Source organism: Pagrus pagrus (genome assembly GCF_965226575.1).
Source record: "Pagrus pagrus genome assembly, chromosome: 15".
Taxonomy (NCBI): domain Eukaryota; kingdom Metazoa; phylum Chordata; class Actinopteri; order Spariformes; family Sparidae; genus Pagrus; species Pagrus pagrus.
Window position 1 is genome coordinate 20484509 of NC_140199.1, and position 24995 is coordinate 20509503.

Consider the following 24995-nt stretch of genomic DNA (forward strand, 5'->3'; position numbering starts at 1 on the left):
TCATGGAGTGGCTAACTTGCATCGTGGGTAATGTAGGAATAAAGGAAGAGGAATGCGTAGAATAAAAAAGGGGATTTGGCGAGTGGCCAGTGGACTGCTTTTTGAAAAACAAGGCGCCTGAAGGTGAGGTTTGCCCAGGGCGTCATGCAAGCACCGCCACTGTCCAGTGTGCAACTCACTGACTGGCATCACTAAAGGCAATTTATCAGATTACGTCAAGTTTTTAAGGAGCACCTAAAGACTCAAAACTCCACAATCAAATCAATGCGTTAAAAAAAAATTCAAAATAAATAAATGTACAGATGGTATTTCAAACCTAAACTCCAACTTGAAAATATTTATCTATAATCCCTAACTGCATTTATTTAAAAGAAATGTGGTAGAATAATTGTTGGTGTATAGAAAAATGCACTGAATTAATAAAAATGCAAATGCATTTTGACACCTATTTCTCTCCACATCCAACAGTACATGATAATGCCACAATCAAAAGACTGGGCAACGGTCATGGGAAGGAAGATATGCACTGGAGTGTGAGTGATTTCATAAATTAGTCACACTGGATCCCTTTTATCCAACATGTCTGCAAAGTAACAGACTGCAGAATGATGGTGTAATGGGAGAAGATGAATGAACCATTAAAGATGGGGGGAATAACAATCCCTTTTGAAGCTAGCTAAGCCACTGGCTTGCTCTCATAAATCACCTACACAAAGCAGCACTACAGCACCGCACGTCGCTCTGTAAACACGCATTGTGTACATTTTTATCTCATTTCATAACACACACTTGAAAGGATAAATATGATTTCATACCCCTTACAGTGCATCATAACAATACCTGGCAGCTTTTCATCAGTGGAGGCCAGTAAAATGGCCATAATCCATGATCTAAACGCTGAACCATAACTAAACAAACCGACATGCAAAGGATGCATTTCACAGTCTACAGCTGAAGTATAGGTATCTCCCTTTTATCTATTTTCTGCTAAGATTCATCCACTCCCTTCTGCGGGCCAAGAAATAGAGTTTTTCATCACTGCAGTCTCTCACTGGCATCGACCAGCTATATTGATCTGGAGCAGATCTCCTTCCACTCTACCTGGGGAGCCAGATGAGCCTTGTTCATATTGATCCAACCTTTTTATTCTACATTCTCCTTCGCCCTTTCTTAAGGTTGGGAAAAAAATATATGCCTGTCATCTTTTGTAATAAATATTCTTTGGGAAGGGAATTGATAACTATTAATTCAAAGTCCACTGTTGGATTTTGTAATCGTTGATGATCCAGGAACGCTGCCTCCCTACTCAGAAAGACTGTCTGTTATGACAGTTCAGAGATGTGAGGGAGTGCTGCTTCTTATCTGATTGAGGATGCTGGAGATGACGCTGAAGACTGGCACAAAAAGGCAAAACATGTCTATCAGAAAGCCAGACAGGCAGGTCTGATGTATGAAAATAAATGTTTACCCGAAAAACAAATAAACCTAATTTTCTTCAAAAGAAAACACTCTTATTTAACTTCAGGCAACAGTCTGAGTGTTTTTCTGTTTTCCTTTATTACTGTATTTTTCTAGTCCATTATAATCGCATGCCTGTGCTTTATAATCCCACTTTATCGCACTTCTTCTTTCCAAGTAGTACCCCTCTTCCTTTCTCTGCCCATCTCCTTGAGCTCATTCTTTAAATGCCTCTCTCAGCCTGCCTTAAGTCCTTCCCTCTCTCTGTACGTCTCCCTGCCACCCCCTCAGGAACAGAATCTGTGGTAATGTACTAATCTGTGGAGCTTTAGTGCAGTCTTGCCAATCTGCCATGTCAAGATACACAAATCTCACTCCAGGCAATTACGGGCCTTTTTTCTCTGCACTGCAAAGGAGTCTGTTTTCCCATCTCTGTTGAAGTGGAAACTGCCTCTGTGACCCATCAGGTGCAATTACCTTTTGTTTTTTCGGAACAAACATTGATGGCCCCAGGGTGGTGTATGTGCAGGCACAGAAAAGGGAAATTAGTATGTAGTAAGTAATAATGTAATGTAATAATGTTTGTTTGGACAACCTGTGCTGTGGAGTTCACCAAGAACTCCCTTATCGAGCTGACTCTATATAAAGTCATTATGGATTTACAGGAAAATCCTGATGGTGTGATTGTTTTGAGCAGTAGTGGTAGTAGCAGAAAATTTTCCTAAGGCTCTACAACAACACATCGTCATACCAAAACGACTGAATTGGTTGACCGTCAGTGGCTCCCCAATAGCAAAATTGTTGCGTTCCAGATCAGGTCCACGCCAGATACGATCATCCGGCCCACATACTGCGTGGAATGATGGCACTAAGCAGGCAAGACCATGGCCAGACCATGCCATCACTCCATGTGGTATGTGGGCCAGATGAGGGTGTCTGGTACAGTTTTGCTATCTGGATCCCAAGTCTCCATATTTCCCAGCTCCCAAAATAACAGGACCGTAGCAGCGTACCAGCAACCAGACCTTCATCATAGAGTCGCAGGTTAGGTTTAGGAAAACGTGGTTTGTGTTAAAATAACTGCATTACACTCTAAATTCAGTTACGAATATACCAACGTCACAAACTTAAGATACATTAGGTATGTTAGCAAGTTTAAATAACTTGCTGTTGACTTGTGGTTTCGCGCTGAACACCAACAGCAGACACCTGGATGAAAGTCCTGTGTTGTGTATCCCAACTGTCTGCCCCACTTTCATCCCAAGCAGACTTTTTGCCGTAATAATTACTAGCACCTCTAGAGGTCACCACCTAACAACAAGCGTCTGTATGGATAGTAATAAGCTGCTTACACAGACAACCTATATGGTTGTTTCTGATGAGGACGGGCTGCTCTTAAAACAGGTTGGCCAGTGCATTTCTTGAACGCACATCAAAGCATATTTTTCAACTTAGCTGTAATTGCACCATGCATTTTCATCATCAGTTACCTTGAGTCACATTCACTTTTCTGATTTAAGTGAAAGTTTGTTAAAATGAAAGGTTCAGTATGTACGATTTAGTGGGATCTAGCAATATAGCTATAGATTGCAATCAGTGAAATACCCCTCGACTCACCCTCCCCTGTGGTGTCCGCTAAATACAAAAAAAACGTGAAAAAGGCCCTCTGTAGTCAGCATTTGTTTACCATTCTGGACTACTGTAAAAGCATGGCGGTGAAACATGGCAGACTCTGAGTCAGAGGATCTGCCAATAATTCCTAACAGCCATGTTTCATGAGCCATCAGCTTCTCTCTTTGTCAGAAGGCCAAATGACTTTGTCCTTTGACCTTGTTGGCTTTTATTGGCAGAGTTCATTATGTGGTGCTCCTGTAGTTTAGCCTAGTTGTCAGAATTAATTGGGCATTTTTTTTTTTTTTTTTTAGCTTTTATATGAGTCAGCTTCATAGACATCACAGGTGGTGAGCTGAAACTCAGCCAGTTTTCACTTTCCTAGATTTTTTTTCCCCAGCTCTCCACACCAACACCTTGGATATCCTGCTATTATACTGCCACTCCACAGTAAGCTGCTAATCAGATAAGCACGTCAGTCGGCGGGGGTTGTTCCCAACCTGACAATTGGGATCCTCTAAAAAAATGTCCCCTGATAAATCTGAGCTGTTGAAGAAAGCTAACAAGATACGACTCAATCAAAAACTTCTAAAAAAAAGTTTTTCTCTACTGATGTCTCTAATATTCCCTGCATCATGCGATTTATTGGGTCGTTTTTCACCTTTGGGCCTAGATTACCAAATGAAAGAATCAAAGTAGAGAAAATCACATTACAAGACATTACAAGAGGGTGTAATCCAAATAATACAATAATATGGGACATATGTGTATATTGCTCTTGTTAGTAACATTCAAAATCAGAGCTTTGAATGCTGTTATTGATGTGTTTTGGTTTGGAAAATCAGGTGTGAGTTTAAAAAAGTACAGATGACTGTAACTACACATCACCTCTTAACTGGTGAAATGTTCATATACACCAAAATTATTTAAGGCCAGTCAAAATTGTTACCATATTGTTCAATAACATTTCTAGTATGCAATTATTAGGACAATACCAATACATTGGATCACTAATCAAAGACTACTATTTGAGTATCACCTGACTGTGTAACTAAACGATCATATCTTAGATACCAGTGATACGTTCAAGGTTGACATTTGTAGCAAACATGGCATACAATGTTCACATTATATGCTTACTTTCACATTGAGAAGTGGAGGGGACGGCGGTGGATATCTTCATGGACACCTGGAGCTATTTCCATCTGTTTTTTTGGTGAGAAAGCCAGGTGTTTTTTCAGGACACCTGGGGATATTTTGAGCGTTTTTTTGTGGCCTGAAAAGCAGATCTGTTTTTAGGGAGACCTACAGAAGTTTCCATCCATTTTTGTGGTGACCAAAACACTTGAAGTCGGACCATCCCCAGCCATGATTGTGGCGACCAAAACAGGTACTTTAGGCCAAACCAATATGTTTTTCTAGCCCTGATCAAATGGTTTTGTGCCTAAACCTAACCAGAGAGAAATAGAAAATTCAACCTATACAAACGTAAAATTGCAATGTAAAGAAACGTCCCGTTTGAAGTTGTTTTTGGTTTTGGTGAAACATTTCTTTCAGTGATTGGGTTATCCTGTATAGCTCACTAAAATAACCATGCCAACAGTTATTCATCACACTTTCCCCCCTCACTCTGGCATTAATCATGTTTTTCACACTATTGTTATGAGGCATGACTAATATTTCATGAAATTAGTTTTGACATCATTTTGTGCACACAATTGCTGCCTCTTTACTATATCTGTAGTAGTCCACATCGTAGCAGCAGCAGCCCTGAGGGGTCTGTCGCCTGCAGCTAATGAGGGTGTTAGTGCAGATAAAACTTTATATCAGTGTTTGTTGAATATGTTTTTCATGTTTTTCCAACATAGGGATTTAAAGATATCTCAGGGAGGAGACTGCTTCCTTTGACACTTAAGCGACTGTCGCGCTGAAGGACTGAGCTTTGAAATTTAGGTCGGTCAACAGAAATATTTGCTTAAGCCCGAAAAAATAAAGGTATGCTAAAACACTTCTTGATGACTTCTCAGCAAAAATCTGAGCAAAGATGTGAAAAAAAAACACGAGTCTTATAGCTGAGACTTATTACTGTCTAGACCCAGCAAAGCTGTGACACTTGCGAGATAATGCCATGGTAAACATTTTCCTTCACCTCCATGTTTCTAAGTTCTTAGAGACTTTCTCTTAAATAGCTGTTTGAATACGACAGAAATTGAAAGCTTCGCCTCCTGGAAGAGACAGACTGTATGTATATGGTCTAGCAGTTTATCTTCACAACATTTAATCTTCTCCTGCGTTAAAAAAGGAAAAATTTCAGGACCTCAGACCGTGTTTTGCATATTTTCATCATTTTCTGATTGGGAAAAACAAAGAGCCTCTGATTTGGATGCATTATGGGATTCAGTCAAGCTCATAAGTTTGAGGTTTTCAGACCAGATGGTGAGGATGTTACCCATATGCCAAAACCTAGAAATAAACCCAGTTGAGTTTTTGTTGGAAATTCTCAAACAGCTCTTCCACTGACATTTTACATAATGCGAGTCCAGATGACTCCTCACTGTAAGGTGTTATTATCTCTGAGTGTGCCCTCCAGGAGAAGTATGAATCAAGACCGTCAGAAATAAGCACTCAATGCCACCCTCACTAAAGGACATCTGGGTTTTTTCCCCCTCTATTTCGACCATACATCTACCTCGGTTTGTATTCACCTAAAAAGAAACGACTGCAACCACAGACATGCTTACTATCTCTGGTTAAAGCTGAGGAAATCGTAAATCCTGGGGGAGTCAATGGAGCTGAAAGGATTTCGCTGACAGTCTTCCAAGTTTCATGTGAAGCTACAAAGGCAACATCTGTTGTTGATTCAACGCACACCACATGGCATCTTGTTACCTGTCAGATAAAGAAGGCAGACAAGTCTTGACAAGTTGCACCCTGACATGCCGTCGCACATTATCTAAAAGAACTTGTTGCGTTTTCATTGCAGCGGTGCCAGGTGCTTCAGATGGGCTACTCTTTGGTCACGCCTGTCATCCTAAATATAAAATATAGGGCACCTTTGAGTAAGATCGTCGACGCTATACATTAAAAATCGAATCCCCCTGCCATAAAATTGTGACAAATACATGTAAGATTTCTCAAAAAAATGTGAATGCATACTCAAGGCATTCTTGTTATCCCACAACCGCTATCGAAAATGTCATGCACTCACAATGACACACACGCACATGCATCGCGTTGAGCTAAAAATGACACTATGGATATCTGTTCTAAGAAAAATGTAACAAATCTCTAAAGCGCTTGTTTCTAACTGACATACAGCTGTATAGTCACGTATGTAAAAAGTATTGTGCTGTACGCTGACAACCAGCAAACGCTTAGCTGTCATCTCACAAAACCTGTCAGCCAGACTAGAAAGGGTGATATATGGAGACCGTGGGCAACCCAACCCCTATACAAGCCCCCTTTACAGGGTATGTAAAGTACAGTAATCAATGGGGACACAAATACATTTTGATTCCCATTGAATTGTGCCATGAATATGATGTTGAAGATAATGTTGCAAGTCAAAATGGTAGTAAATTGTCTCTCTCAATATCACCAACACCAACACTGCCGTCACCTCGGCACAGAAAAAATATAAAAAAAGGTGAAATCACAATAAATCTGGCCATATTGACAGCTGTAGCTATGTGAGCGGAGAGTTAGTCAGTGTTGTGAGCTAGCCGGTATACAGGACTGGCTCTACAAGGTTTATGTTTTTGGTTTTGGTGAAGGTTAAACAAGGCAACATCACTTTTGCGATGGATGGGTGTGTAGTCTTTCTAATTACCTACGTTCACAGTCTTATATTTCAAACTGTGACTTTCTCGAGTTGGAAATCTTTTTTAAATTCACAAACATCATGTTTGTAGTTCATGGCACATTTCAAACAGGATCAAAAAATGATTTGTCTCTTGCTATTCACAGCCAGACATATTTTATTTAGAGATAAGGTCCCATGGTGGTCCACCAGAAGGGGCCTGACTTCACCTATCTATTGGCCAGATGGAAAAATAAGCTCCTCTAATGATTGTCTAACCTCTCCTGATAATATATGTTTTTTCTGTCATCTAATGGTGTTAGGAAGCCTAGTCTTTTTCATATTATTTCATTTATTGATAATTCAATTCATAATTGTACTAGGCCTTTAATTTTTTTTCCAGGCTGTTACTGTGCACAACTGTTATTTTGGCAGGTTTTCTCTGTCAGCTTTGTGGCATTACACAAGAGCATAAAAGAAAGATCTTGTGTATGTCCCCCTTCTTAGGAAAGGGCTGATGTGTGGGCGAATCATTGTAAGGTACAACGCTGTATTCTGAACTGTTAATTACATGGCAATGCATCTCAAGTTGCTACTGATTAAGGCAAAATTATTTGAATGAAATGTGTAATGGGTTACCTTTTACAGGGAGTAAACAAGTAAACTAATACATTACTTTCGGGGGGTAACTGACCCAACACAAACCATAACCCTTGTGAGGACAGTTTCACGAAAGCCAAAACCTCCAGAAAATCAAAATGAAGTCAGGGAAACGCTCCATGGTGCAGTTGGCATTGTATCACAACAACAAATTCCTCAGTGAGAAGCTGGATAGCAGAATGAAAGGTTACAAATCGCTTTTTGTACAAAATATTCAAAATACATAAGCCTGTCAGTGCTGCTATTTTTTTCAAGTGTGCCAACTAAAGCATCCAGTGATGGAGCTCTTGAAACCCTGCTTCACCATGACCTTTGCAGTTATGCAGATGGTCAAACTTTGCATAATATTGGACACATTGGATCTTACTGAGCTTGTGTTGAAGTAAAGGGGTGGTACTTCAAAATCCCACATACTGTATGTCAAGTGAGGCTCTTGCAATGTCTTTCACTGACCCAAACACACTCCTACTCACTGAGCTACTCTCTGAATCCCAGCTTAAGTACCACACCGTGCCATTAGGAATGCAAACATATGCACATCTCCTTACACGACGCTTTGCTTCAGTGTGAAGTCAACATGTCCTGGATTAGATGGGACCCTAACCCTATAGCCACTGCACTCATTCGGCTGTTCATGATGTCAGTTTTATCACTCAGAACATAGAACTGCCTGTAGATCTTTATCTATCTTGCATGAATATAAATATAAATGTGATTTAATTATTAATTCTGTATATACTATACTAACGCCATTGCTGCACTTTGTGTGGCGCAAACAGTGATGACAGCGTTGTTTCGTCTCAAGTGGCCTGGGTTTTATTCATAGAACATAAATAGATGCAAAGATTTAATCAGAGGCAAACACACGTACAGATCTTTGTCTGAATTATTACTGTTAAAACCCACAGACCACAGTGGATTTGTATGTGTGAGAACATGACTAATATTCACACTGTGTTAACTCCTACGATGGCTGTGAATGTGTTTGAGTTCAGTTCAGTGCACAATTCCAGCAGAAAACTATGAGAAACAAAAATAAGCCAGCAAACTTAAACAGCAGAACCGTTGCAATAGGGAGCTTAAAATGTCTTTAATCATGAAAATAAGTCATGAACCACAGAGGGCCTATACAGACTCTCTCACCTCAGGGTAATCTCATTTCTATCAGCTGTAGCTAGTAACATTTGTAGCATAATTCTGAGCTTGAATGAAACTTGAACCATTACCAATGCATTTGCTCAGCCCTCCAACATACTTCCCACTGAGCAGGCAATGTCTTTGGACGTCCAAAACAGGTTGATATCATGTCCGTCGGGCCAGGCCATGATCTGGACGTCCACTGACAGCCAGAATTAGTCGATAAATGACGTTGAGAAAAGACGTCCAGTCAGGCCATAATCTAGACATCCACTGACAAATGACATATAATTGTCTATACAACATCCAGAAAAGACGTAGAAAAAACTTTCATTCTGGCTCCCCAGAGGACGTCTTTTAGACGTCTTGGATGTCCATAAATGACGTCTAAAAGACGTGATCTAGACCGCTTTTTGCTTACTTGGTTATATCAGTGATGCATTACATTAAATGAGTTAGTCTTATTTGTTTTTATTAAACCACATTTTTTAGTAAATATAAATTATGGCGCAGTTAGAGGCCGTCCCGCTAATGTAAGTGCGAGCCTCCCGTGTGTGCAGCAGTGCGAAAATGATGTTTTTGAAATACTAAACAAACCCCCCCCTCCCAAAAAAAAAATATGGAATGATGCAAAGAGTGGTATTTCATTAGATAAAAACATGTTGTGAATTTGGGAAATGATCGCATCTATCTTTTTTCAATACATTTTGACTTTTGGACGTTATGGGAAACGTTTGGATCACACAGATACTATTCAGCCTTGATATTACTAGCTGCTCCTGCACCTCAATCAGCTGTGCCGGAGAGATGGGCGGACGGCGCTACTAGCTTAATAGTACATGTGAAGTTTACAGATGTGGTTGCTAAATTTGTCCATGGAATTTTTTTTTATTATATATCTTAGTTGCAACCAGACTGAGCTAGCTTAGCAGTTTTGTGTTTATGTGTGTGTTATTTATTCAGTTTGGGAAATCCCACAATCCTGTAAGAATTAGTGTCGGCTCAAATCTGACTCAAGTAAGGGTCGGCCTACTTGCTGGATTAGTAACCTAGGTTTCATTACACATAGAAGTCTACTGACGTGACGGATTGTTTTCCAGTCAAAAACAATCAAAAGTTTTGTTGTTGTTATTTATTTTCGAGAGCTAATTGCCCCACAACATAAAAACATTTTGACTGGATCTTTATTTTTGTTGGTAACATTTGCATAATCGCAAGCGCCTTGTCCCTCACCGCATCACTGTTGTGCCACAAATGACAGTAAAGCACACCCTCTTGTGCAATATTGCTTAATTGAAAGGCCCTAGTGCAAAAGCAGCATTGTAAACATCCATTTAATTTGACAAAGAAAATAAAGCACATCATGTGCAAACAAACCGGCAAGAGGATCTGTTTGTCCACCTCACAGAAATCCCTGTGAATGAGCGTTCTACAGTACAATGAAAAGGGACAATTTCCATCTTTAGAAAGTGAAAGCAATTACATTAGAAAGTATACTAATTTAGAAAAAGCCCAGTTGTACCTGTAAGCCTGTCTGCACAGCCTGCCGCTCCTCTTAAGCTGCACTTGGCAGTTTATTGTGATGACAGCAATTAAATACTCTGTGATTTGTGTGCCAGCGGTATTATGACTTATCCCGCTGTATGGCCTGTTCTCTAGAGCTGGATGGAAAAGAGGTTTTAGGAATCCGGCGTCAGTACAGCAGCTGAAAGCAGCACACAGAGACCAGCCCGTCCTCAAGGGAGCAGCCGTGAAGGATAAACCATACAAGTGGTTAACGTGACACAGGAGGACCTCAGAGGGGGCTAACATTATACACAGTGTTCTCGCAAGCTTAAAGCACACAATGAATACAGGCACCATCCTCACTCACTAGATTTAATACTCAAGAGGGGATATGTGTTTGTGACCACACAGTACATAACTGGACTTCACACTGTAACACAGGGAACAGCTAACAATGGACCAAATTAGAAGCAGTGGGCTCAGATTTGTGCCTCATCAGCATTCTTTCAATCTCTCCCTGTGGCTTTCCTTCTGCCACATCAAAGCTGGGTGTTAGGTAGTAAAAACCCGTGGGTCTCACGTGAAGCCATGCACTGCACACTAAAAACACGAGTCAGTGTATATACAGGGTATAAAAGGGGGTTTATGGTTTATCTGACATCACTGTGTTGGTGTCGCTCCTACAACATCATAATTAAAGTCCAGTGAGGCAATGTGATTTGAGATTAATGGCCATATAAATTAAAGTGACTTGACTTAATGTCGCTCCGGGACCATCATGCAAACTGACCAATCATGAAGCGTACCGGCTCATGTTGGGGTTGTTCATAAAACATCATAATTAATGTTGCTGCAGGACCATCATTGCTCATAGGGAGCAGATTGTGGTGGATGAAGGGTCAAGCACAGGACTGTCACCCAGGCGACTAGGGTTTGTGTCCCATATGTTATATTGTTGACTCAAAGGTCATATTGATAACATTTTTATGTAGCCAAATCATTTTTGGAATATTTTTAAATAATACATTTTCAGAGCTTGAAGAAAGGTGCAGAATAAAAGTACCTCTTTTACTTTAAACATTATTTTAAATTAAAAAAATGTTGTCGGGTACAAAATGACTGTTTTGTTAACCTCTGTGTAAGATTTCTGACAGTTGGTTCCAGCTTCTAACAAGGTCTGTGAGCCAATAGTGTAACGCTGTTGGTATCACGTGGTATCTGTGTTTTGTTTCGAGTCTTGGTTGTTGTCGATTTTTTAAAAAACAACACCACTTATATTTTTTTACATGAATTGGTCAATGAGAACTATCTGTAGGAAGGTTTTCCATGACTTCTGAGTAGAATATGTTGTATGTGTGTCAAATATATGTGCAATGAAAAGCCAAGTTGAATGCATCCATTTGCAGAGCCATAAGCAACCAGTAGGTCTATGGAAATGACACTTACCTTGGCAGACGAAAAAATCAATCTCAACATCTTATCACGGAGAATGGTGTTTGTGTGTGTGTGTGTGTGTGTGTGTGTGTGTGTTTGCATGTTATTCATGTATCACTGCAGCTTCGAGCGGCAGAATAACTAACATAACAATGGCAATGATTCCTGTTCACACAGCGTGAAGTAGCGCCTCACGCATCCACAGGACAGTTGGGAGACTTACCTGTTCAGACGATGCTTCACAAGTACATGACAAGAGATAGCATTTTACACAAAACAATAGTCTCTATTTGGTGTAAAGAAATAGAAATGATCCAAAACTGCTTATAAGCACTTGCAAAACTGGAACTAATAGCACAGTAAATGTCAAAGCAACAGCAAGAGCAAGCAAAATCAAAGTAATCAGAGTGTGAGTGGAACACTTGAATGTCATGGTGCTAATCACCACTTTTCAACACCCAAGTTTCACAGTATTATTACATGTTGTTCTCCAATTCGTAAATGACATTCAAGGTTCCCACACTTCAGTAAGCTAATGATGACTTGCTAAATTTGGCTTCACTTCAGTAACCAACTTGAAAGAATCAAAGTTTTACCTTGAATGCTCAGGAGGGACCTTACAAGCCAAGCTTCCCCTCTCTGCCCTGAGGAGGAGAGTCAAATGGCAAAGATCAGAAGTCCACTTACCCCACAGGGCGAAGAGGTGAGGATCACAGCCAGGATGGGAGGCCCACAACACTATGATCAAGCCTCACCCGCAACCCCAAAACCCATTATTTGAACAAAGAGAGTGTAGTTACCCCTGGGTGGTGATGGTGGTGGTGTACTGGAACTAGGACAGCAACTATTTGTGTTCATATGCCCATGTGAGTCTCATTTATGATTCCCATGCATCGAGCACAAAAGAAACAGGTGACACAGCGTAAACATGTGAATGCAAAGCGAAAGCGGCACCTACCTTGAAAAGCTTTCATTAATAGTCGAGAAAGCATTTTTTTTTTCTTTAAGTAAAATGCCAATGACTTTATATACTTCATTTGGCATGAGTATATAATGCCAGAAAACACTGCTGTCATAGTTTAATTGATTCAGAAAGGGTAGTACCTTTACTTTTACCTATGAGATTTGATGAAATGTTCCATGAAGAAAGCAGATTCCAGACAAAAAGGGAGAACAAAAGGAGAGGAGACACCGATAAGTGTCATGGTCAAGTCGGAAAAAGACAGACGACATGAGAGAGAGGCTTGATGGCTACAAATATAAGAGAGGAAATGGGGGCTAACAAAGGGAAGAGAGGAAGGAGACTTCACATCCTTGCTCTGCTGCATGAGAAGGACATGCGGTCGCCACACAAATGGAAAGATCGAAGACTGAATGGACGGACTGTCTGCGCAGACACTCGCAACATGCACTACAGAAGCAAGGGCGGATGAGGGTTAGCTGAAAAAAATCAGTGAGCTGTTTTCCACCACCATGCATTACATCCTAATAATGTAAATGCAAAAGTTCCCTCACTTGAACCACATCATCATAAAACATCAGAATGTACAGTAGGTGGGAATAATTAAAAAGAAAAGATGAGAGGAATTGACACCCAGCAGAGTGGGGAGCAGAAAGCTAAATGAGCTTGAAAAAGAGGTCATATGAAAAAAAAATAAAGTCCATGGGAGAATGAATATCAACTAGGTCGTTCAAAATACGAAATGACAGCTCATATTCGAGCAGCTTCAAGCCCGAGCATCGCGCAAGAGAGTTAGAGGCAACACACATTTCAGAGCACAATGGGAGCAGGAGGGACAATGGAGGAATGGCGGGAAGAAGGAACAGAGCTCATACCTTGGTCGCCCATCATCAGGTGTGCCAGACCTTAAAGGAAAACAAGAGCACAGTCAGAAGAGAACAAGGGATCATGGGAAGCTGTGCGACACTGACACGCAGGCATCTCTTACAGAGCAGATGTCTGTGGTACTTGGGGAGCGTTGGGACAGGGGAAGAGTGGGACGGAGAGAAAAGAGGGGGGTGCACAGACAGGGTTAGCATGATGAGCATTTAGTCAACCATAGCTGGTTGCAATGCATCATCAGCCACTTACTAGTCATCATTCAGAAATCTAAATTCAGCTTGACCTTTGGTTTTCTCTCTCTAACAACAGAAGTATTCACACAACTGTCGTACCACCTACGGATGAAAGAGCGATCCCTAAACACAGATATAGCTGGAGAATGTTTCACATTGACCTTCAGCAGCTGTCAAGTGTCCATATAACATCTGAGTCACACGGTACAGGAAGAAAAGGAAGATGTTTGGAAATGGTCGGATCACCTTACCATTTTGAGCAGCAAATAGTACAAATTGCTTATATGAACAGTTTAAATTGTGATAACCAGCCTACATTAGGCTAACTGCTTTGTTTGGCTAATGGATTCATTTTCTCTCCATAGTTCCTCAGGAATTCAGGTTTTTAGCATTGCACTTCAATTTCAACACTTAATTGCTAACGGTGCTAAAACGGTACTGAATTTCCAGCTCGCTAGCTGCCTAGCAATGCAGCAATTGCCATATGGAGAGCTCTTCCATTAGCTACCAATTATATTAGCTATTTCATTCCAGTGTTTCTGCTAGCAAAAATTTTCATTTGAGTAACAAGTAGTACAAATTGGTTAAATAAACATTTTAATTGTGCTTCATTCATTTGAGTTACACAGAAAACCGACATATATAAGGCCTACCAAGGCTTTCGGTACATTACTGACTGCTTTGTGTTTTGCTAGTGGACCCATTTCCTCTCAGTAGTTCTTCTGGAATTCAGGTGACATGTTTTAAATGTTATAATTTCATTTTAGCTAAAACTTTGTTTGGTATTATTGACTAGTTGGCTAGCTAACTGCCTAGCAAATGCAACAGTCAGTATAGCAAAAGTCCTCACGTTAGCTACCAACTATTTGATTCCAGTGTTATGTTAGGGTCAGATTTCGTCTGTTATACAGGGTAGAATGTCATTAACCTGCTGTTCAACCACACACTTACAATAATTCACTCCATCCCCATGGATGAATGAACAGTCTTACTAATGACGAACAACATTACATTCTTAAAAAAAGCCTGAGTTGAAAGGGTTAAGGTTAAATTTTTTATGGCAATATACTTACCACCAATAAAAAATGCATATACTTTCCACTTTGATTGAAGAACGAATAGCCTATTATAAAGTGACAGCTGACCACTGAATCACACAAATCACAAGTTCAACCAGCCATTAGCTTCAACAGCCAGCAGTACTCCAAGGCTACTCAAAGTACCGCTGGGCAGTATAAAATTAGAAAAGCTAATTCTAATCGTGTTCTTCAAAACTAGATGAAAAACATAATTGAGGCATTTGTTGAATCATTTGGACACAGAATTCACAATGAGGCTAAAAACGCTCTTATCATTATATATATATTATGATATAATTATATGTGAGCATGACAAATTCACCTTTTCACCCTTTGCACTATTTTGCTCACTTTAATTACCAGATAAAACTTAATCAGTTAATGAAAAATGCGGGGTGATGGATTTTAATTAGCTTAATTGCGTTGCTTTGAGCAGCATTGTGCAAAAATGACTTGACTTCATATAAAAAAACAATAAAAACCAGTTTAATCAGACTTACCACTCCAAGACATCAATACCAGTGTAAAACATTTGCTTACATGTATTTGAAGAGCCTTAGCCATGACAATGTGAAGTCATACAGAATATAGCAAGAATGGGAACTAACGATTAAAAATACCCACCTTCATTATAGTTGTCTTCTGGAAGCACGGACAGGCAAAGAGAAAGAGAGGAAGACATTCATTAAGCAGCATGCAGACTAGTTCTGGCCGTTGCATGTGGTAAACATGCAAGGCATTAAACATCACATGCAAGTGGCTGATTGTAACTCCTGCAGAGGAAAAGGCTGATTTATGCATTGGCGTTCATTTTGTCGTCCACCCTTTTTCGCTCGTACGCTGACCTGGAATACAGGACGGAGCTGTGACTGAATGAGCCCTTCTGAATATTTGATGTAACCTTGAAGAATTAAAGTCTTTGAAACAAGTCTTTGTTGGCGGCAGATAAAAACTGGCATCACTGATGAAAGACTGAAGAACCAGTATTGATCATGCGGCAAGAGATGGTAGGGGGATAAAAAGAAACGCATCTTGAGGCTTGAGGCCGGTTCTTCCTGATGCATTCTCTGTAAATCTTTTATTTATTTGAGTTTTTTTCTTTTTTTTTTCTAAACATGATGGACTGTAACTCTTGGCATCAACAACTATTTAATTCAACAGACTCAATGGAATCTGTGTGCAGCGTTTTCTGCTTGGTAAATGAAAAGCTGTTCTATGTGATGAAATGCACTGCAAGAGAAAATAACCTAAATAAATAGAGTTGGCTGTGGTATAGCAATGCCTCTAAGGTTTCAGAGCGGGGCCGTGGGGGTCTCGTGACTGCAGCTATTTTCAGGTGATTTGGTCACACAACTGAAAGTGAGCGTGTATTGGCAATGCACAAGGAGATTGCCTCCCAAATGAAATTGTCCTAACAGTAAGTCTGGCAATCAAAGTGAGGTTTGTGGAGGTGAGAGAACCACTATGTAAAATCTGTCGCTCTAATATGGGAGGCTGAGAGAAGAATTACACGTTGGTAGAGTAATAGCAAACAGGTGAGGTAAACATCATGCTCTCAGAGGGGAAATAAATTGGTTGGAGAAAATGATGTGACTGGAAACATGCAAGACCAATGACATGAGTGACTGAAGGCCCCACTGCCTATAAAAAAAACAAAATATAGTCAGTCAACAGTTGTAGTCATCATCGAGTGCTTACAATTTACCTGGAGACTGATCCCATATTTGATATTTATGAAAACAAATCATAATAGCAGAAATACACAAATGGTATAAAATGACAAAAAAAGAATTTGATGATATTACATTAGTTTGAATTTTCAATAAAACGATCATGATCTGACATCACAGAGACAGTAGCATGCAATGTCTAATCAATATTTGTAAAAACAAAACAAAAAATGATCCTGTAATCGATCCAGTTACTGTGACCATGCGGCCAGTCGGGCACAGGAGCCCAGATTCCGCTACAAAATAAACTCCTACCTCTTTAAAATGGTTTCTTGCCCAGATTCAAGCGATTGTTTGACCCAAAACTTACCATCACCACTGGTTCCCCTTCCAATCAGACACCATGCACAAAAACCAATCCAAATCATCATTTTGTGAACAAATTACAAGGCAATAAAACACGCCAATAAAACAGTGCTAATTTGGTGTAAAATTTGTTTTACATAATTTTTGCAATGTGAAATGTTAGTATCAATTGGAACAGTACCTCATTATCCAAGCCCCTGAGGAATAGAGGCTGCTCAGAATATGTTTTTCTTTTTTGAAGCAAAAGAGAACCGAATCAAATTTCACTTTTTAAAGAAAACAACATGAAATCTGCACACAAACTCATGTAAATTTGATTTTAGATCAGTTGAATTGTGTGCAGCTTTCATGAGGATCATATTTCCTAATTTCGACAGCTTGGACAGTAGACAAATGAGATTCTACTGCGGTGAAAGAAACTAAAAGGCGCTCTTTGTTCACAAAAAGTAAGCTTGATGATGAGAAGCACACAGCTGAGAAAGCATTCTGACGAGGCAAGCATGAAGCTGGCAGTTGCAGAGTGACCACATGGGAAGAGAAGAAAAGTAAAAGAATCGAGACCGTTTGCTGATGTCCAGACCCCAAAGACTGACGGTGATTTTTGCCACAATAACTAATTATCATTTCAATACAACGGGCAGCCTGTTTAAGAGGACCATCTTGATAGTTTGTTATAGATTGTTAAAAGGTTATTGTGCAATTAACACTATATATAAGTGATTCCCTTCCTCTAAGTATTGATCAAAACCAAATTCAAATCTGATTCAGAGAAACAATAATAACATTAACATTACAGTAACATTTACAGTATTATTTAAAGGAGACATATTATGCTCATTTTCAAGTTCATAATTTATTTTGAGTTACTACTAGAATAGGTTTACAAGCTCAAATCTTAAATCGGACATCAGTTTTCTCATACTGTCCAGTGCTGCAGCACTGTATTCCCCCTCTTTTAGCCCCTGTCTCTTTAAGGCCTCGAAATACCCAGTCTTTTCTGATTGGTCAGCTCACACATGCCTGACCCAGCACCTCTAACAACAACAGAGCAGCTGTGCTAAATCAATTCTTACGTGACAAACCAGCCACTGGGCATAATTATGCAAATGTGTGACATGGTGATGTAGTGTGATGTCACAAAGTCACGAAATTAAAGGCGGAAGTACTGACGAGGCGTTTCAGGAGCAGTGTTTTCTGTGGGAGAGAGGAGCTTCTGTTGGTGCCGTCAACTGTCAGGATCTTTTACATGCACATGAACATTTATAAAACTGGCCCCAAAGCATATTATGTCTCCTTTAAGTACAGTTTGAGAGGCATGCAGTATGTAGTAACCTTATCACATTTACTTTACAATAAGAGAGATCTACACACAATTTTCACATAATATAAAAAACTGAATAAATCTGCTCAGAGAATGTGATTTGATGAAGGCTTATACAACAACCATTTATGCAAATTGTGTCCAGTAGTGTACGTAATTCTTTTGCAATCTTCAGTGGCCATACTACACCCGGTTTCATTTGGTAGTGCTGTGAAGAAAAGAAGCTTTCCTCTAACAGCAGTATCACCTGACAGGGACCATTAAAACAAGCCCCCTATCACACACACACACACACACACATACACACACACGCACACACACACACACTTTCGTTCACAAATGTACCCAGCTGGTTACATCCTAATCCAGAGACGTAAATCCATTTAATCCCCTTGACAAAGTGATCCCAGTGCTATTGTGCTGGTAACACTACACCAAAATGCACTCAACTGTCTATCAGACGATCTGCATCTCTGATGGTCTTGTGCTGTTGATCATGCACATGTTGTATGGGGCGCAGGGAAAATAATTACATTTCTATTCAGAACGATTCCTCACTGAATGAGGCATCTGGCGCACGACAACAGGAACAAATCAAACATGGTAAATAAATCTATAAATCGATTTATCCTTTCCATTTTATTTTCCGCAGGCATGATTCTGACACCTCGACGCGACGCTGACTCTCTGACTGTTAACTCAGAACTGTGACAACTGATTAACAACGAAGTGACAGTGCGTAGAAAGCCAGACTTGCAGCGCTCGCTCCACTATTTTACACCGCACGGGCTACCATCAGCCAGCTCGGCAAAATGTCATCAGGAAGTTCCTGTCTGTCCTGCAGTGTGTCTGAATGCGGTTGGCTGAAGAGACGTGGCGAGAGCTGCGAGGGTTCAGGGTGACGCTTTATTTCACATAAAGGAACATGTGTCACATTCACTAGACACAACATCCTGCAAGAGATATAATTCCTTTTTCTCTCCCATTTGACGATTTTAGAACATCCTGTCTGCCTGAATCAACCTTTGGTCCTCCACTCTTAATGTCATCAGCATCGCAGTGCTTTAGGTTTGTTGGGATTCTCTCTGTCTACATCATCGCCTTGTTTCAGCTGGATTTACAGAAAGAATTCTGAATTCAGGAGGTGTTTATTTAAAGCTGATATAATATATTTATTAAAGTAAGTGTTAAATAGCTCTATATTCCAACAGTTATACAGCGTTTGGTCAGTTACACGTGTCTCTTCTCCCCCTGCTCATTACAGTAAGTCAAAAAGAAAATACCTTATTTCTGGTATCCCTGCCCACTTCCCAGGATGGAGAACTCCATATAAAGGCGGTCCAGAGAGCAGGATCCTCCTGTTTGCCACTGTGTTAGGCAGTTACCGCTGCACAATATACTGTGATATTTTGACCCTAAAATATTTTTTACACAGAATCATGAAGCTTTGTGCTTTTCAAATGATGCACATTTTGTGTGTACGCCATCACAATTAAGACAACAACCCCATAAACCCAGTTTGTATTCCGGCTGCTGCTTGTTACCCACACCAGGGAAATATTTAGCACATTTTTCGCCCCCCTACATTCTTTATTCAAAGACTATGTGCGATCATGGCCGCCCTTCAATAATTGCTTTCAGTTGAAAAATTATTTCTGCAGCCTGTTCTAAGAGAGCCTAATTGTGTGTGTAATGTAGCAGCTCTTAAACAAATGGCCCCAATCTCTCAGAGAAAGTTGTGTATTTAAAACACGCAGATGTGAAACTCATTTTACCTTATACTTTTAATAATAACTTTGACACCGAAAACTGTATGTGCCCAGGCTCTGCATCTGTAATGGGCCGTTTCCTGCAGTCATTATTCAGGAAACACGGCTCTTTTTCTGTCCGCTCACACAGTATTATGCTTATTTGGGAGAACGGTCAGTCAGGAGTCGAGAGAGTCACTTTAATAAGGGCACGTAGTGTCATGTGTGAAAAGTACAATCAATGGAATTAAATGATAAGAAGTAATATGTTAAATAATTTTCAATATTATGAATTATAAAGCAAATGACACTTCCGAAATGAAAGCAGTTCAATTCCATTTCAAATAGCCTCGAACTGAAGCAGTTTATCGTGCCGGCGTTGCTTTGAAAAAGTAGGTCAGCTACCAGTATTGTGGAAAAGCTAAAACTCCCATTGCCAAAAATGCTCAATGTTTGGACGTCCCTTTAAAGGAGCTGTAGAGAAATTTGGAGGTTGGCAGCTGCACATGGGAATAATCTCTAAGTGAAGCCATGAAATGTGACTTTAGTAAACATAACATGTTCACCAACTCAAAGAAAATAAGTTAACAGGAAATCGCTCACTGCTGCTCTGAAGCTATAATTTGTATCTATCTTTTATTTTGCTTACAGACAGCATTTCAACTCGTCCTCTGTATGTCGGGTGCCTCTTCACTTTCAAACCCCTCTATTTCAAACTTCTTAACACAGGCTTTCTGTAAACAATTTCAACTCTCAAGCACAAGCAGACAACCCTCAAGAGGTCTTCAGGATTACTTTGAACCTTTGAAAAGCTGTCCCAGTAGACATTATTTTCTGTTTTCACCAGCTGAGTAGTACTCCTTTTGTCAAGTAAACCTTGCTTGTCTAACAATGCTGGACTGCCCCTTTAAAGGTGTGATATGCAAGAATTTCAGTTGAAAACATTCAAAAATCAACTAAAGTAAGGGTTAAGGATAAATAACTGTTTGGACATTATGATGTCCATGTATTGTATTACAAAAATATTTACTGAACTTAGCATCCTGGTCCAAAACTCCTGGTGTGAACATCCACACTCCCCTGGTGCTCCGAGCTCCCAGTCTGGACCGCTAGCTGCACAGCTAAATGAGCTAACTAGCTAACAGCAGCTACAGTTTGCGGCAGTTTGCAGTTACTCTGGGGAAATGCTGCCCCTTGTTTGTTTTCCTGTTTGATTTCAGAAGGTGGCTGATTCTTACATATTGCACTTTCAAGATAAGTTGTACAAAAGAGAGGTCCATTCTCAAAAACACATTTTTCTCCAAAATATCTCTCTGAAATGTGTCTTTTAAATTGGATGAAATAACAGCTTTTGTTTGATTTTCCTTTGTTCCGCAGTGTTATGAATCAGGGGACACTAATGTCATCACCATACATGACATAACAAAGAAGAACAGAAGGCACTGAATCCCTCACCAGGCCGTTAGACCGTTGAAGATTTGAAAAATAGTCGCAGGAAGGCTGCACTAAAATCCCTCGTCGCAGAGGCGCTTTAAGGGAAAATGTAAAAAGCCTTGCAGCAAAGGTCAGAGCTACCAGAGGATCGATTTGTTGTTAAATTACAATTTGCAGCAAATCAAGAGTAATGAGTATAAGTGAGGGCTCATCTCTTAGTACCACAGCCTAAACTTAATGCATCTATCTACCAGAGGAGTGTTAGTGGCATTACACAGCTCACCATCCCCCTCATTATCCTCCTCAAGCAAGAGCAAGAGTGGAGAGAGAGGAAACGGGCAGACTGACCAGCCACCCTGATGGAAATTGATAGCTCCCACATCTGTGGCTGTACTGCACATTTTCTACTCTCACCAGCTGAGTCGGTCAATGGTGCCACATGTACGCTTTCAGAACAATACACTCTTGATATCAGCTTTTAGTGAGACCACCTCACTGACACTGGAGCCCAGAAAATGGGACGGTGTCCAATAACTCCAGTAGAGCTCCCTATTCTTGCAGAATGACAACTAGTGTACAGAGACTTTAAATGTCATCACAACTAAATGACTGTTTTCTGCTTCTTGGCAGTTACTTGCGCATGGAGAATGGAGTTTTTGTCTACTGGAATACTGACGACAGATTTAAAAGAAATAGTTGGAGAATGATGCATATTTGCTTCCTGCAGTTAGATGAAGAGATTGTTTACCAGTGTCATGTGTGTCCATTAAGATAGGGCTGTGAATAGGGCCATGGGACTCCCTAGAAACTTAGTATTTCATCCAGGGGCGATGGATGAATTGGCTTGCATGTCGTCGTATTGCTTTTTGGATAAACTTGCAAATCTTGATTAACCTGAAAGTTGTTTATCATCTTCATTTTTGCCAACTCACATCTATTTTGTTACGTTTTTTCTTATTTTTTGCCATCGTCACTGTTGTTGTCCAGTGTCAAACCAATGTCCCCGTTTATTGAACAGAAATCATGATCTTTTCCTTCAAAATAACCCAGAAGTTTTGTTGCCTTAACTTAACCCAAACTGCAACTGAAAATTCAAAATATGTAAAAAAGTAAATAAAAAATGAAAATAACGGGTTCACAAAGTCTTCAAGTTTCACACAGGACATTTGACTCATCCACTCAGCCTGCACAACTTGCCGCCTACGTAGAATTTGTCCCTGACTCCTTAAGGCAAACTTCTCCCCCAACCGCCAAAACCGTCTGACAAGGCAGACTATCTCCTTCTATGTAGGTGTGAAATATACAAATTATTGGAAAACAACATGCACACCAGTCAGTTAGCTTAGAACAAGTGCTGGGTACTGGGGTAAACAGCTGCCCTTGCTCTGTGTGGTGTATGGTGACCAGATGTCCTGCTTTGTCCAAGACTATCCTGGTCTCAAGCTGGATGTCCCGAGTCCCAACATACAGTAAAACGACAAATATGTCTGAGTTTTCAACCATCATTGTCAAAAAGTCCAGTTGTAATATCATCTTTTTAGTGCTTACATTAATATTTAGCATGTTCTGTCCGACTCATTATTACCTAACCCAGTATGAAAACATAAACAATGCACAGATGTTCGTATTTGAAACGGATTTGTCTCTGTGTGTGTCAATCAATCAATGTGTTGTTTTGAAAGCTGTTCCTCGCCTATGAGTAACAGCCAATCGTCACAGGCTATGACGCCTGGGGCTCATTCTGACACAAGCTGTCAGTATGCTAATGGTTAGCTGTCTGCTGGAGATAAAGTCTGTGTTTTCTAAAGAGCTTCAGGAGGCTAAACCTGCTCCTTCTTTCATAAAGTACTCAGCAATGAAAATACTGCGTTTTATGGTGTTGAAAGGTGCGCTCAGTAGGTGAGCCACGACTAGTGCCACTACTAAATACAGTAATTGCCCCCTATCTTGATGAAAACACCAGTGGTGTGTGCATGAGTGCTAGGGGCTGAGCAGGTACTTGGCTGAAACGAGTTTCTGACTGAAGTTCATTCATTCAAGTTTATAAAACTATTAAATATTTATCTTTCTCTTGTGATCAACATTGATCTCAAACTGCTTTCTAATAAGTGATAAATATATCAGCTTCTGAACAACCAGTATTCATTTCAGGCTTCAATTGTTAGCCAACACATTTCCAATTTAAGCCCCGCCCAGTCCTAGTACAGATACAGATACAGATACAGATACAGATAGTGATGTACTCGCTCATCCCTAATGATGTCAACCCCAGTCAAATCTAGTGAGATAGACGATATTAATTAGCGGGCTTTAGAGATGCTGGTATGCACATTTTGTTTGACAAGCAGTTTCCTCCTGTTTCCAGTGTTTATACTAAGCTAAGCTAACTGGCTCACTTGGCTGGTGGGAGTAGCCATATACCGTATTTAACGCACAGATATAAGAGTGGAAACAATCCTCCCACCTCGCTCTCTGAATTACAGTATTTCCAAAAATGTGAAACCAACTGACCTCAAGGAGCTAATCAATTAAATTGTCTGCTTTCATTTTTACCAATTAAATACACTCAAACAGCGTTAGTGATTTAATTAATCATATTGTGCAGCTCTCAGGACAGATGGTATGCAGACAATACAGTCCAATCCACATAATTCCAAAGAGACATCCCAAACAGAAAGGATTGTGGGAGCAGATGTGCTGAAGACCCTCACCATTCTTTTACATCTTGTGTGTTAGAATGATCCAACAGGATAATCAGAGCAGCTTATACAGCAGTTCTAATAACCTTAATCCCAGGAATGAAAATATCTAGGATAGTATTAGAGATGTGAAGTAAATCTTTTTTTTTTTTTTGCAGTGCAGTAGCTGTTAAACACTCGAGTATTAGGCCTGGCAGGGGGACTAAGAAATCAATCTAAACCGCAAGTTTGTAAGTATGGGCTCAGCTTATTCGTAATTTATTGTGAAGAAAATAAAGCCTCATGTCGAGGCAATGGGTGCCAGTGTTCACCATCACCTTTTTCTAGTTGCTTAAGGAAACTGTAGTTGTGGCTCCCGCTGTTGACGTGTGACAAATCCCTATCTGAAGAGCGGCTCTTCAGTTAAAGTTTGAAAAAAAAGGTATTAATAAAGCACACTGAGCATTTAATACAGCTAAGCTCTACGAACTGTTAACATTAAGCTGCATCGCTTTCCATTATAAATGATGAAAAAAGGGTCCCTGATGAAAATGCAGCCAGTGATTTGTGCCAGCGAATCTGCACTGACTGCAGTTAAAATCATAGTATTGAATTCCCAATTTGTATCGAGGGTTAAGATACAGACATGGCAAGAGGAAACACTTACTGTAGGTAGAAAACCCCTTGAAATGTGACAGCCTGCACTACACTACGGTGAAGTTGGGTTTATTTGTGCTGTTGCAGTCACAAAGGCTTTCAAAGTCACGGGAAATGTTCCTGAAAAGTGATTTGTCTTGGCTCTATCATTAGCATGGCAGCTTTCAAATTATGGCAGTGCACTTTCGACTTGTTTTTAGTGTTTCAGACGACTCTCATGAAGGATGACACCCAACCAGCAGCATCAAAGGCATTTTATGTTCAAAGTGAAAATATCATCCACAGCCTGGAATTTAAAAGAGGCACATTTTTCGCCTGGAAGCAGGTTTATTCTGTGTCTTCGTAGGGGAGATCAAACCGT

General features: G+C 40.1%; 1 protein-coding gene across 16 annotated transcripts in view; it reads right to left on the reverse strand.

Moving 5' to 3' along the window:
• LOC311271084 (neurexin-1a) overlaps positions 1-24995 on the reverse strand; it is a 273006-nt gene that overhangs the window by 234531 nt on the left and 13480 nt on the right. For 8 of the 16 annotated variants that reach the window (XM_084376498.1, XM_084376511.1, XM_084376512.1 and 5 more), the window contains exons 3-5: positions 15385-15402; positions 13442-13471; positions 12202-12249 (exon numbers count right to left, since the gene is read on the reverse strand). In XM_084376498.1, the coding sequence (XP_084232624.1) occupies positions 12202-12249; positions 13442-13471; positions 15385-15402 (96 nt within the window). The remainder of the gene's footprint in view (positions 1-12201; positions 12250-13441; positions 13472-15384; positions 15403-24995) is intronic. The other 8 variants (XM_084376499.1, XM_084376496.1, XM_084376495.1 and 5 more) reach the window with 5 other exon arrangements.